This window comes from Aythya ferina (genome assembly GCF_964211825.1).
Source record: "Aythya ferina genome assembly, chromosome: 2".
Classification (NCBI taxonomy): domain Eukaryota; kingdom Metazoa; phylum Chordata; class Aves; order Anseriformes; family Anatidae; genus Aythya; species Aythya ferina.
In genome coordinates, this window is record NC_140297.1 from 1350790 (window position 1) to 1362434 (window position 11645).

At 56.8% G+C, this 11645-nt stretch overlaps 1 protein-coding gene across 2 annotated transcripts in view; it reads left to right on the top strand.

Moving 5' to 3' along the window:
• Positions 1–11606, top strand: part of SCAP (SREBF chaperone) — a 46974-nt gene extending 35368 nt beyond the window's left edge. For both annotated transcript variants that reach the window (XM_084509152.1, XM_084509151.1), the window contains exons 12-24: positions 1933–2031; positions 2430–2648; positions 3337–3770; positions 4291–4485; positions 5182–5383; positions 6372–6487; positions 6711–7260; positions 7829–7914; positions 8328–8410; positions 9262–9428; positions 9916–9996; positions 10353–10559; positions 10675–11606. In XM_084509152.1, coding sequence (XP_084365278.1) covers positions 1933–2031; positions 2430–2648; positions 3337–3770; positions 4291–4485; positions 5182–5383; positions 6372–6487; positions 6711–7260; positions 7829–7914; positions 8328–8410; positions 9262–9428; positions 9916–9996; positions 10353–10559; positions 10675–10920 — 2685 coding nt within the window. In that variant the 3' untranslated portion in view covers positions 10921–11606. The remainder of the gene's footprint in view (positions 1–1932; positions 2032–2429; positions 2649–3336; positions 3771–4290; positions 4486–5181; positions 5384–6371; positions 6488–6710; positions 7261–7828; positions 7915–8327; positions 8411–9261; positions 9429–9915; positions 9997–10352; positions 10560–10674) is intronic.
• Positions 11607–11645: the final 39 nt, after the last annotated feature.

Here is an 11645-nt window from a genome sequence, read left to right on the forward strand (position 1 = left end):
TGAACAAACTGAAGCCTCAAAGAACCATCCAGTAGATTGGCCGTGCTGTTGGGTCTAACACTGAAAACGGTGTCAAGGTCTGGAAATTTCTAGCACAGATTTGAGCAGGTGCAGGCAGCAAGGCAGCAGCATCTGCGCAGCTGAAGGCCAGCGCTGGCCGCGCGTGGGCTGAGCGTGTCCTTGCTGTGACATTGGGGAACCACCAGCAGACAGACTGCAGATTAAAGTGAATGATAATCTCAGAAGATTAAACAGCCAGGTTGAACGGGAGCGTGGCGGGCTGAACTTCACGGTCCTTGAGCCTCAGTGGCCAAGAGAAGTTCAGCAAGAGAGGAGCTCGAGCAGAATTCCTCAGGGTGCACCCAGCCACGTGTCCTGTCCTGATTTTTTTATTTGAAGCTGATTGCAGAGGTTGCTCAGGTCAAACATCAGCATGATCCCTTTGGGTGTAAATTGGGCTCATTCCTAGGGTCTTTTAGCTCCTCGTCCTGGAAGAGCAGCACGTCCCCACAGCCACACGTTGCCCCTATGAACGTGTTCAGCTTCAGGTGAGAAGTGAGCATACACCATAAATACCTCCTCGTTGTGAGGAACCTTTCGTTGCAGGGGTTGGAGCCCCCCCTTCTCCTTGCACCGTGGCTCTGGTGGTCCCAGCACGCTGCAGGGACGTGTCCTGGGTGCCCGTCCTGCATTCCCCACCTCCTCCTGGAGCTCACCCGCTGAAATTGGGTTCGGGTCTCGCTGTAGGGGGTGCAGAACCCAAGCATAAGAAGATTTCAGATTCCCAGGGCCAGCAGTTTCAGATAGCTCTAATCCTCAATGGAATAAGTGGGGGTATTAGTGGAATTAATATTTAAATGCAGAGCTTGCCATTTGTGGAGGTTTTTGCTGAGTGGAATCCAGCTGGGTGCTGCTTTCCCCCTGTTTTTCTCCTTTGGAGAGGAACCTGGGCTGTGTTTTCACTCCCAGAACGTCTCGGGGTGTTGTGTTTGCTCCCCAAACCTCCCGAGGAAGGGCTGAAGCTGCGGTCAGAGCCTCGTGCTGGTTTTGCTGGGAGGTCTGTTGGCCCCAGCGTTACTGCGAGAAGCTGGGGAAGACCCAGGCAGGAGGGGGACAAAAACAAATCTGTTCTGCAAATGGGGCTGGACTCTTCGATCTCCTCTTTAGCCCCAGGTTGCTGCTGGTGCCTGCTTTCGCTGTGCTTGATCTCTCCGAGTCCCTACATCTCCTCTGAGCCCTGACAGGTCGTGGCAGCGCCCTTATTTCTGCATTATTTCCTAATTTCTGCAGTGGCACCTGCTGGGGAAGCGCAGCATGGCAGGGAGCTCAGCGCCCATCCCTAAATAAGGACCCAACCCTAAATAAGCACCAGCTGAGGGTGTGATTTACACGGCCGTGGTTTAGCTGGAGCCCTGGAGCTCCTCGTTGTGAGCACGGGGGGGGTACAGGGGCTTCGGTGGTCTTTGTGTGGTGGGAGGACACCTGGCTGAGCCCAGTCCCACTGCTCCTGGAGGAGTTTTCCATCAGGGGGAGGTTTATTGGTGCAGGGAAGGAGGTTTATTGGTGCAGGGCAGGAAACCAGCACTGCTGGGGGCTCTTTGGGTGTGCGATTCGCACACACAGTCAGGGGGCTGAGAGCTTTGGGAGCAGGGACAGCGCCTCTGCTGGTTTCTCCCGGGACTCTTTGATGTTTTATGGCTAAGAACAAAAAATCTGAATGTGAATAAACGTGCTCCCGAGCTCTCACACTGCTCTAACACCAAGCTTTCAACCATTCCAAAGCCCCGATGGCAGGACTGTGGTCGGTAAAACACACTCAGGCCCGTGCTGTGGGCAGCAGGGTGCTGAGCTGCCCTTTTCCTGGAGCGGGGATATCCACCCCGTGTCCCTGAGCTGCCAGAGCTGATTTTTGTGTGTTTGTGCTTCCCTCAGGAGTTCTGCCTCTTCGCCGTGGTGGGCCTGGTGTCCGACTTCTTCCTGCAGATGTTCTTCTTCACCACCGTGCTCTCCATCGACATTCGCCGCATGGAGGTGAGGACGGGCTGGGAGCACGGCCTCGTACCGGGGCTCCTCCTGCTCTGCGAGCCTGCCCTGGGATTTGCACCCTCAAAAAAAAGAAGGAGTGAGCTGTAAAAAGGTCCTGGGACACGCGTGCAGGGATGGGGGACCCTTGGGAATGTAAAAAGGCAGATTGTGGGTACTGTGGGTTGGAAGGGGACGCGGTGAACAACGTGGTTGGAAGGAGATGTGGTGAAAAACATGGTTGGGTGCAGAAGGAGACAGCAGAGGGAAGCTGGCTGAGAAGGAACCGAGGTGAAGAACGCATCAAAGCACGGATGAGGGCAGATAACAGAGTCCTAGCTGATCCCGTAGATCCTTCCCGAGCTCGTTTTTCTCTGTTTTCCTGACTCCTGCTTCCCTCCTGGCAGCTTGCTGACCTGAACAAGCGGCTGCCCGCAGAAGCCTGCCTGCCCCCCGCCAAGGCCGTCAGCCGCTCGCAGCGCTACGAGCGGCAGCCAGCCCTGCGGCCCGCCACCCCCCACACCATCACCCTGCAGCCCTCGTCCTTCAGGAACCTGCGCCTCCCAAAAAGGCTGAGGGTCATCTACTTCTTTGCCAGGACCCGGCTGGCCCAGAGGCTCATCATGGTAGGCAGCGTGGTGGTGGCTCCCTCGGGTCCCGCTGGCCTGACCCAAACAGGCTTCTGGGGGAAAATAATAAAAAAAAAATCGATATTTTTACACATCCTCGTTCCCCTGCGAGGCTTACACACCCCCACGGTGAATAATACAAGAAGTTCTTTCCTCAGAACATCCCTCTGCATGCATCAGCTGCAGGGCTTTGCTGTTTGCGTGATGTTTAGGAGGTAGCAGGCAATTTTCTGCTGTTTGCTCTGAGATATCTCTGCATAAGCAGATTTTCAAGGAACTGTACGAGGGGAAAGAGAAGGTATTTACGGAGCAGAAGTCATATTTGTTCCTGCAGGCAGTGTGGGACGAAGGCACGGAGATATTTCTCTCCATGAAAGACAAATTCTTTCACTTTTCTGGGTGTAAGAGGGACACCAGCTCCTGTCCCTGCTTGTCCCCAGTGCAGTCACCACCAACAGGCTGGGGCGGGGAGCTCACAAAGTGGTGCTCAGGTTTTGGGCACGTCATGCAGCCTCTCCCAGTCACCATAAAGGATAAGGAGCTGCCTGGAGCACGACCCTAACCGAGGGCAGGGCGCTCCCCTCGCTGGGGGGCTGCTGATCAGCTCAGCCAGGCGGTGATGGGGTTGGGGCAGCAAGAAGAAGGCCGAGCACTGAATGATTTTGTCTCCTCTCTCCTCACGCAGGCCGGGACGGTGATCTGGATCGGAATCCTGGTCTACACGGACCCCGCTGGCCTCCGCACCTACCTCACCTCGCAGGTCACCGAGCAGAGCCCCCTGGGGGAGGCGGGTTTGCCTCCCATGCCTGTTCCCGGAGGGGTCCTGCCTGCTGGCGACCCCAAACTCGATCTCTCGGTCTTCCCGGCGGACCCCGTGCAGCTGTCGGAAAACCAGACGCAGCAGCGGGAGCAGAAGTCGGGGTTGGATTCCCTGAGCAGGCTGGAGGCGAACCAGCACAGCTGGGCCCAGGGACCCGAGGGCAAAGGGAACGGGCAGACGGAGCTCGGGACCGAGGCAGAGGTCACCTGGGGAGCGGAGGATGAGGAGATCTGGAGGAAGCTTTCCTTCAGGCACTGGCCGTCCCTCTTCAGCTACTACAACATCACCCTGGCCAAAAGGTAAGTGCCCTTCTGCCCTTCGTCCTCCTGAGTTAGGTGATTTGTGTTCCACGTGGCTTGCTCCAAAAGTGTCTCGAGGAGCAACCTATTCAACAGGCTGTCCTGGGGTGCAGAGGTACCAAGCTGCTGGGCTGCTTGTCTGAAAATAAGGGCTGTGTTTCTTTTTTGTGCTTTTGGGTGTATTCCCTGCTCGTGACCCTCATCCTGGCTTGCATTTTTTTGGAGGTGACAAGCTCAGGTGACTCGTATGCTTGTCTGTAAGTGATGGGGGTGGTACGTGTGAGGAACACAGACACTGAACAAACCTCTGGGTGATATCTGCTGGCCTCCAGCGTACAGGAAACCAGAGCAGATCACTTTTTCTTCACTTAAACCATCGTGATCCATCTGATCCCATCCGTAGCTCATTCCACTGGTGGCAGCCCGTCCTGGCTGCTGCTGAGAAGCGGAGCCGAGTTTGGGGTTTTTATCTTCCTTGTGCTTGCTGTTCCTAAGCTGTTCTTAACCTCCATCCCTTCAGGTACATCAGCATCCTTCCAGCCATCCCGGTCACGCTCTACCTGAACCCCCAAGAGGCTTTAGAAGTGCGGCACCCCCAGGAAGCCAACCGCTACCACCCCTTCCTGGCTTCGAGCGGTGCCAAGCTGGGGGCTGCAGCTCAGCCTGACCAAGCCTCCCCCAAGCTGCAGGGGCACCGGGACGTCACCCTGTACAAGTAAGAGCCCTTGACACAACCTTGATACCATGCCTCAGCTCTCTGGAGACGCAGGGGGCTCTTTGGCTGCTCGGCTCTTCCCCAAAAAGGGGAAAAAAGGGAAAAAAAAAAATGTATCGCAGAAATGTCGTACAACCGTCACACCCCGACCGTTGCACAGCTGGTCACACACGTTGAGGATTTGGCTTTGATGTATTTTAAGTGGATGGTTTTAACGGTGGTGTTAAAGCTGGTACTCCTAGCACACACGTTATGGGGTGTATCCATGGGAAATAGGAATTTTTCGGGGGAATAAATGCCATGATCCAACCTTGGTTGTTAGATAAATCTCCCGTGCAAGCAGAGAATTTCCTTTCCTGCTGAGGAGACGAGCTCCCAGCTTGCCACCTGGATCTGCATCCTCCTTGGGCTGTGTTGAACACACTTTGTATCACCCTGATCCCCACGTAGCATTTTTTTTTCTTTCTTAACTGCGTGTTCTTCATAGGACAAGTCTGAAAATCTCATGAAAATCAACGTTTTCCTGTAAAAACAAATCTTTAATATTTCAGAAATTATTATAGCTTGTTGGAAGTTTTTTCTCAGCTGAAAACCTCGGACTTTTTGGCACGTGTTTGTAGTGTTTCAAACACTGCCCGTGAACTGCTGATGGGATCTTGAGCTCACCTTGTTCTCTGTGTGTCTCTCTCCCCACAGGGTGGCTGCGCTGGGCCTGGCCTCGGGCATCATCCTGGTCCTGCTGCTCTTCTGCCTGTACAAGGTGTTCTGCCCCAAAAACTACGGGCAGAACGGGCTGGCCCACAGCAGGAGGAAGCGGGGCGACCTCCCCTGCGACGACTACGGCTACTCCCCGCCCGAGACCGAGATCGTGCCCCTGGTTCTCAGGGGCCACCTCATGGTAGGTCGGGCAGGCGCAGTCGTCGTGAGAAAGGCAGCTGGGTGACGTGTGCCACACAGCTTTATTTTCTTTTTTTTCACTTAAATAACCGCCCTCATGAAAGACAGGCTGGGTGTTTAGCCCGAGAGTAACACAGCCTTGGAGGTTAACAGCAGAGGCTCTGGATGGGTACATTTTGGGGTCTCGTAGCATGAAGTTACCTGCAGGGCTTTCCCATTCCTTCCTGGAACTTGCTCTGAGGTTTCTGCAGTCGCTGTTATTCCCTCCTCTGTGTAGCCAACTGCTGCCTTTATTGGCTGGGCTGATCCAGCTTTCCTTGCTGGGGTAGCTCTACATTCCTGGTATTTAATGCCTACTGAATATTTTTTTCTGCTTTCCCAAAAGCCAGTGGGTAGGTTTGAGCAGTCAAATACTGTTTCCAGTGCTAAGAACATCCCTGGGTGTCCACAGGAGTGCACTGCAGCTCAGCTCCCTCATTTTTCTTGAGGCAAAAGATTCTCCTCCCTGTTGGGAGACGAAATAAAGCGCTCAGCCCCCAGTCAGACAGAGGATGAACAAATATATTGTGCAGTGTCTTCCAGATGAGCTGCCCCTCTGTCCCTGCGGAGCCTTTGTCTGCTGAGTGCCGTTTTATTTCTCAGACTGCAGCGTTTGCCTTTGTTTTGGGTGTCCCTGCAGCTCCTATCCGTGTGTGTTCCCATCTGGGATGATACAGTGGGAACAGACCCAGCTGATCCGGCCTCTTTTTGGGCTGTGTTTATCAGGGAAGGGGAAGGCAGCTGGGTTCTGGTGTGTTTTCAGCAGTCCAATGCACAGCCAGGACTTCAGGCGACGGGTCTTTTTCTCAGAGTATCCAGAGGTTGCTAAGCCAGCCGTGGCGTTTGGACGTGGAATTTATCACCTGTCCGGTGCCTCAGCCACGCGCACGGTGGCTCTGAGAGTGCAGAGGCCTGGCTGGTGCTCAGCTCTGCTCCTCCTTCCTTCCCAGGACATCGAGTGCCTGGCTAGCGACGGGATGCTGCTGGTCAGCTGCTGCCTGGTGGGCCAGATCCGGGTGTGGGATGCTCAGACCGGGGACTGCCTCACCGTTATTCCCAAACCGAGGTACGTGCCGCGTCTCTGCGGTCGCTCAGCAGCCAGCACAACCCCTTCTGGAAGAAATCAGCAGCCACAGTCCTCGGGGCAGCCTGGATCCCTGCCATACCACGCTTGTGCACACTCATTCTTGCTGTCTTTGTGGCTGTGCCGTCCCTGTCCACCTGTGCCCATCCCAAATTCTCTGAGGCGGTGAGGACGGGAGCGCTGACCCCCTGGTGCTGTCTTGCAGGTTGCGACGGGACAGCAGCGGCGTTTTTGATTACCAGGAGAGCTGGGATCACAGCCCGGACGGCAAGAACAGCCTGGACGACTCCTTTGAGAGCAGCCACCAGCTCAAGAGGATGCTCGGCCCGCCCCAGCCTCCCCTCTTCTGTGACCAGCCGGACCTCACCTCCCTCATCGACACCAACTTCTCCGAGCAGGTGAAGGTGCCCGAGTCGGAGACGCGGCTCCGGGCTGTGGGCGGGCGCCAAAAAGAGGCTGGCTACGACTTCAGCAGCCTGGTTGGCAAAGTGTACGAAGAGCACAGCACCTCCAACTGCATCGGCTTCACCGGCCTGCCCGCCCCGCACGGCCAGGCTGGGTCCCGCTCCCTGGGCTGCGGCAACGAGGAGGGAGGCTGCAGCAGCCGCAGGAGGAGCCTGGGGGACGAGTCTTTCACGGGCTTTGACAAATCATCGCCGCTTCCTTCCTGGGGAGGAGACTTGGAGAGCTCCGTCTGGAGCCTGGACCTGCAGGGGAACCTCATCGTGGCCGGCCGCAGTAACGGGAAGCTGGAGGTAAGGGACAGGTCCCATTCCTCTTCTGCACCGAGCAGCTCGGTGCTTCAGCTTAGTTCTCGTTTAGAACAACGCAGGAGTTGTGGTTTAGTGCCTGTTGCCACCTAAAACGGGTTTCCTGAAGTAGCTGAAACAAATTCTCTTTGCTCAGTGCTTTGCTCATCGTTCTTCCTTGTTCTTCAGCACTGCCAAACTTCATTTCAAAGGAGGTTCTTAGTATAAGGAACAAAAAATGGCTCAGTGTTAAATAATAGCAGTGCTTTTTGAGGCTGAAGAAGCTTAAAGACCGCCACATCGTTAGGTAGCGTTACTCGTTAACCATGAAGCAAAGTGAGATGAGTGGGAACTCGACAGGAGCGACACGGGTTTTGAAGCAAGCTTTCATTGGAGACGATACCTCCAACGAGAAACTTTCAGAAACAGTTCAATTTGAGCTTGGTTTTGGAAACTAAATGAGAATCTTTCCCTCAGGATGACAGCAGCCTGCCCTGCAGCCGCTCGGTTTCACAACCATGCAGGCTCAGGGGCCTCCTGCTGTTGCTCACACTTTAACTCTTCCTCCTCCCAGGTGTGGGACGCCATCGAGGGCACCCTGCGCAGCAGTAACGAGGAAGGGCAGTCGGGCATCACGGCGCTCGTGTTCCTCAACCACAGGTGATGGCGTCGGTGCTTGGTGATCCCCACGGGGAGGAGAACGTGGTGTGAGCCATGCTCCCAGCTCCGGCACTCCGCTGGCTCTGCTGGCAGCTTCCTTCCCACCTCTCCACCTCGTGCAGAGCGTGGTGGGGGCGAGGTGTCCTGTGCCCCGTGCTCCGGGGCTGTTCCACACGTGTGTGCTCAGCCTTTCTGGTGGCTGAGGATCCGGAATAATTCTGAGAGCTGATGCCTTTGGGTCACCACTTTCTGCTTGCTGTTAATTAAGAAGCTTTTCCATCTGCTGGCTGATTCTGTGGCCTGAGCTCGATGCAATGTCCAAGTCCCCTTGCAGTCAGGGGTGGCGTAGTTTGGTCCTGATGCTCTTTGCCCTGTGAGGAGCTGCTGCTCACGCGTGTGCATTTCTCCCCCAGGATCGTTGCTGCCCGGCTGAACGGCTCTCTGGACTTCTTCTCGCTAGAAACACACACGTCCTTCAACCACCTGCAGTTCCGAGGTAAGCGGGCGTCTCACACCCTCTTCAAAAGCTCTTGTCATCATGCTCCGCTCCAAAAAATCCCTGTTGCAGGATGCCAAACCAGACGTTGTGCAGGAATGAAGAATAATTTGGGAATTCCCTATGGAGCTAAAGCATTTGGAGTGCTCGTCTTCTCCAGTGCTTAAGTCTGGAGGCTGGGGGACACATTTTGGTGTCAGCTCTTCCCTGTACCTCGTTCCTCTCCCACCCCACACTTAATTTAATTAATTGCTCATGCAGCAAGGTCTGGTTTTGTTTGCACAGCACAGAGCCCCACACAGCCAGGAGGTAGCACAAGGCTTCGGCACAGCCACACACAAATTAAAACACCTTTGTGTGTTTTTTTTGTTGTTTTGTTTTTTGTTTTTTTTTTTTTGGTTTGCAATGCTGGGGTCATTGGAGTTCCTTCATTTGACCTCACTTGAGCTCTTCAGGGATCTGTCCTGCCAAAGTTGTAGGGCGCCGATTCCCAGCAGGGAGCTCTGCTGCTGAGCTGGGTGTTGGAGACGCTCGCTCTGTTTTTTTATCATATCCCGGGACGGTTTTGGGTTGGCAGGACCTCAAAGCCCACCCAGTTCCAGCCCCTGCTGTGGGCAGGCCCCCTTCCCACCACACCAGCTCGCTCAAAGGTGCTTTGCTTCAGCAGCTGTAGCTGCTGCTGGCGTCAGCCAGGGTGGTAAGGTTGAACCAGGCTCAATTTCTCCCCGAGTTCAGCCCCGAGGCATCCCTGATTTGGTCTTTGGGTGATTTTGGCCTCTCTGGGTGATGTTGGGCACTGACTTTGGGGCGTCGTGCTGCCCCGAGCACTCAGCCGTTTGTTTTGGCCGCAGGAGCCCCGAGCAGAAGCAGCATCCCCTCCTCCCCGGTGTTCAGCAGCAGCGACATCATCACGTGCCAGCTCACCCACACCGTGTCCTGCGCCCACCAGAAGCCCATCACGGCGCTGAAAGCCGCAGCGGGACGCCTGGTCACGGGCAGCCAGGACCACACGCTGCGGGTAAGGCTTCAGGGCTTCCTGCACGGCTGCTCTACGTGCTGGGGGCACGGCCTGTGCCTGCGGGGAGGCTGAGGGTGCACTCCTGCAGCTCCCAGCTCTACTCTGGATCTGCCTGGATCTGGTTCCTAAGGCAGTGAGGACAAAGCCCTGCACGAGGCAGCTTCCTAAACAGAGCAGGAGCTCCTGCCTGAGGGCTGAGCGACTTCATAAAGAGCAATATCTGGGTTCTGGGTATTCCTCTTCCCCTCGTCCTTTCCAGCAGTAGTTCTTTCCCTTCTGCCTCGCTCCCCCTGCCCTGTCACTGCCCGCCAGGCATTGCCCTCACCCCCTGCAGCAGCACCCAGGGGGCTCGCTGCCCTGCTGCCATGAGAGGGGAGGGCAGCGAGGGGTGTGCGACCTAAGAGCTTCATTAGCAAGAGCTAATTAGCTTCATTGCTTCATTATCAAGAGCCTGAGGGACGCTCATGGTTGCCCTTCTGCCCCGCAGGTGTTCCGGCTCGAGGACTCGTGCTGCCTGTTCACTCTCCAGGGCCACTCGGGAGCCATCACGGCTGTGTACATGGACCAGGTGAGGCAGCAGCTGGAGGAGCAGCTTTTATTTTTGGCTCTTCCTTTAGCCAGAGGCACCCAGGTCTGCGCCCTGTCTTCCTGCCCTCCTGGGGCCCAACCTTCTCCTGGAGTGGGATTTTCATTTTTTTGCTGCGCTGTTACCCCCAGTGCACATACAGAAGCAGTGAAAACGCTGAGCCAGCAGCTCCGTTTTCCCTCCCACGCTTTCCTTTGGCAGCCCGGGATTGCGCCCAGCGCGCCGGCAGCGTTTCCTTGTAGGATCACCCTGCGTGTTCGGGGTCCGAGGCGCTGTGGGGTCAGGATTGGGGCTGCCCGCCCTGCCCCGAGGTGCCTGAGCTGCTCCTGTCCTTGCAGACGATGGTGCTGGCGAGCGGGGGCCAGGACGGTGCCATCTGCCTGTGGGACGTGCTGACGGGCAGCAAGGTGAGCCACATGTACGCCCACCGCGGGGACGTCACCTCGCTCACCTGCACCACCTCCTGCGTCATCAGCAGCGGCTTGGACGACGTGATCAGCATCTGGGACCGCAGCTCGGGCATCAAGCTCTACTCCATCCAGCAGGTGGGTAGCGGGGAAAGCTCCGGGGCGCTCGGAAAAGAACAGATTCGAGGTGAAATCGGGGCTTGAGCCCTTTTGGGGTGGCCGAGTGTGCTTACGGTGCTCTGTTTCCTCGCAGGAGATGGGGTGCGGAGCCAGCCTGGGCGTGATTTCGGACAACCTGCTGGTGACGGGCGGCCAGGGCTGCGTTTCCTTCTGGGACATCGGCTACGGCGACCTGCTGCAGACGGTCTACCTGGGGAAGAGCAACGAGTCGCAGCCCGCCCGGCAGATCCTGGTGCTGGAGAACGCCGCCATCGTCTGCAACTTCGGCAGCGAGCTCAGCCTGGTCTACGTGCCCTCGGTGCTGGAGAAATTGGACTGAGGAAGAAGAGGAGGAGGAAGAGGAGGAGGAGAGGCAGGTGCTGGAGGCGAAGCATCACATCTTCCTCGCTGCAGCGTGACACGGAGCTGGGTTTTTGCTGCGTTCAAACGTGGCCGGGACGGAGCCCTCAGCGCAGCGGGGCAGGAGGAGGCCCCCGCGTGCAGCCCCACGTGCCTTGGAGCGCGGGCTCCGTGCTCCAGCAGCCCCCGCCCCTATTTATTTATGTGCTGTATATAGTTATTTATTCTGGCAGGAGGGCGGGGGAGCTGCAGGCCGTGGTGGAGCTGCCTCCCCCCTCGAGGTCGCCCTCCTCACCCTGCCCTTCCTCCTCCTCCTCCTCCTCCTCCTCCTCGTCAGGGGAGGCGTTTCTCAGGTTGGGCCTCCCTGCGGAGGGGACGGAGACACCCACGGGGCTGGGGAGAGGGGCACGGCCCGGCGACCACCCCACGCCCTGGCAGGGGAGCACGAGTTTTGCTTCCACGCCGCCGCTGGCCGTTCGTGGACCCCTGCTGATTGTAGAGGTGGGAGGGGGCGGCTGAAGTCCCCCCCCTCTGCGCCCGCGCGGTGCCTCGGGTGGCCTTAGCCCTGCTGTACGCTTTGTTCTGTACAGTGGCAGCATTTTTGTACCGGATCGTGTTTTATAATGTGTACAAAGACACCCCCATTAAACGGAACTAACCCCCCCCGAGGTTGTCGGGGTGGTGAAATGCTCCCCAAGGCCCTGT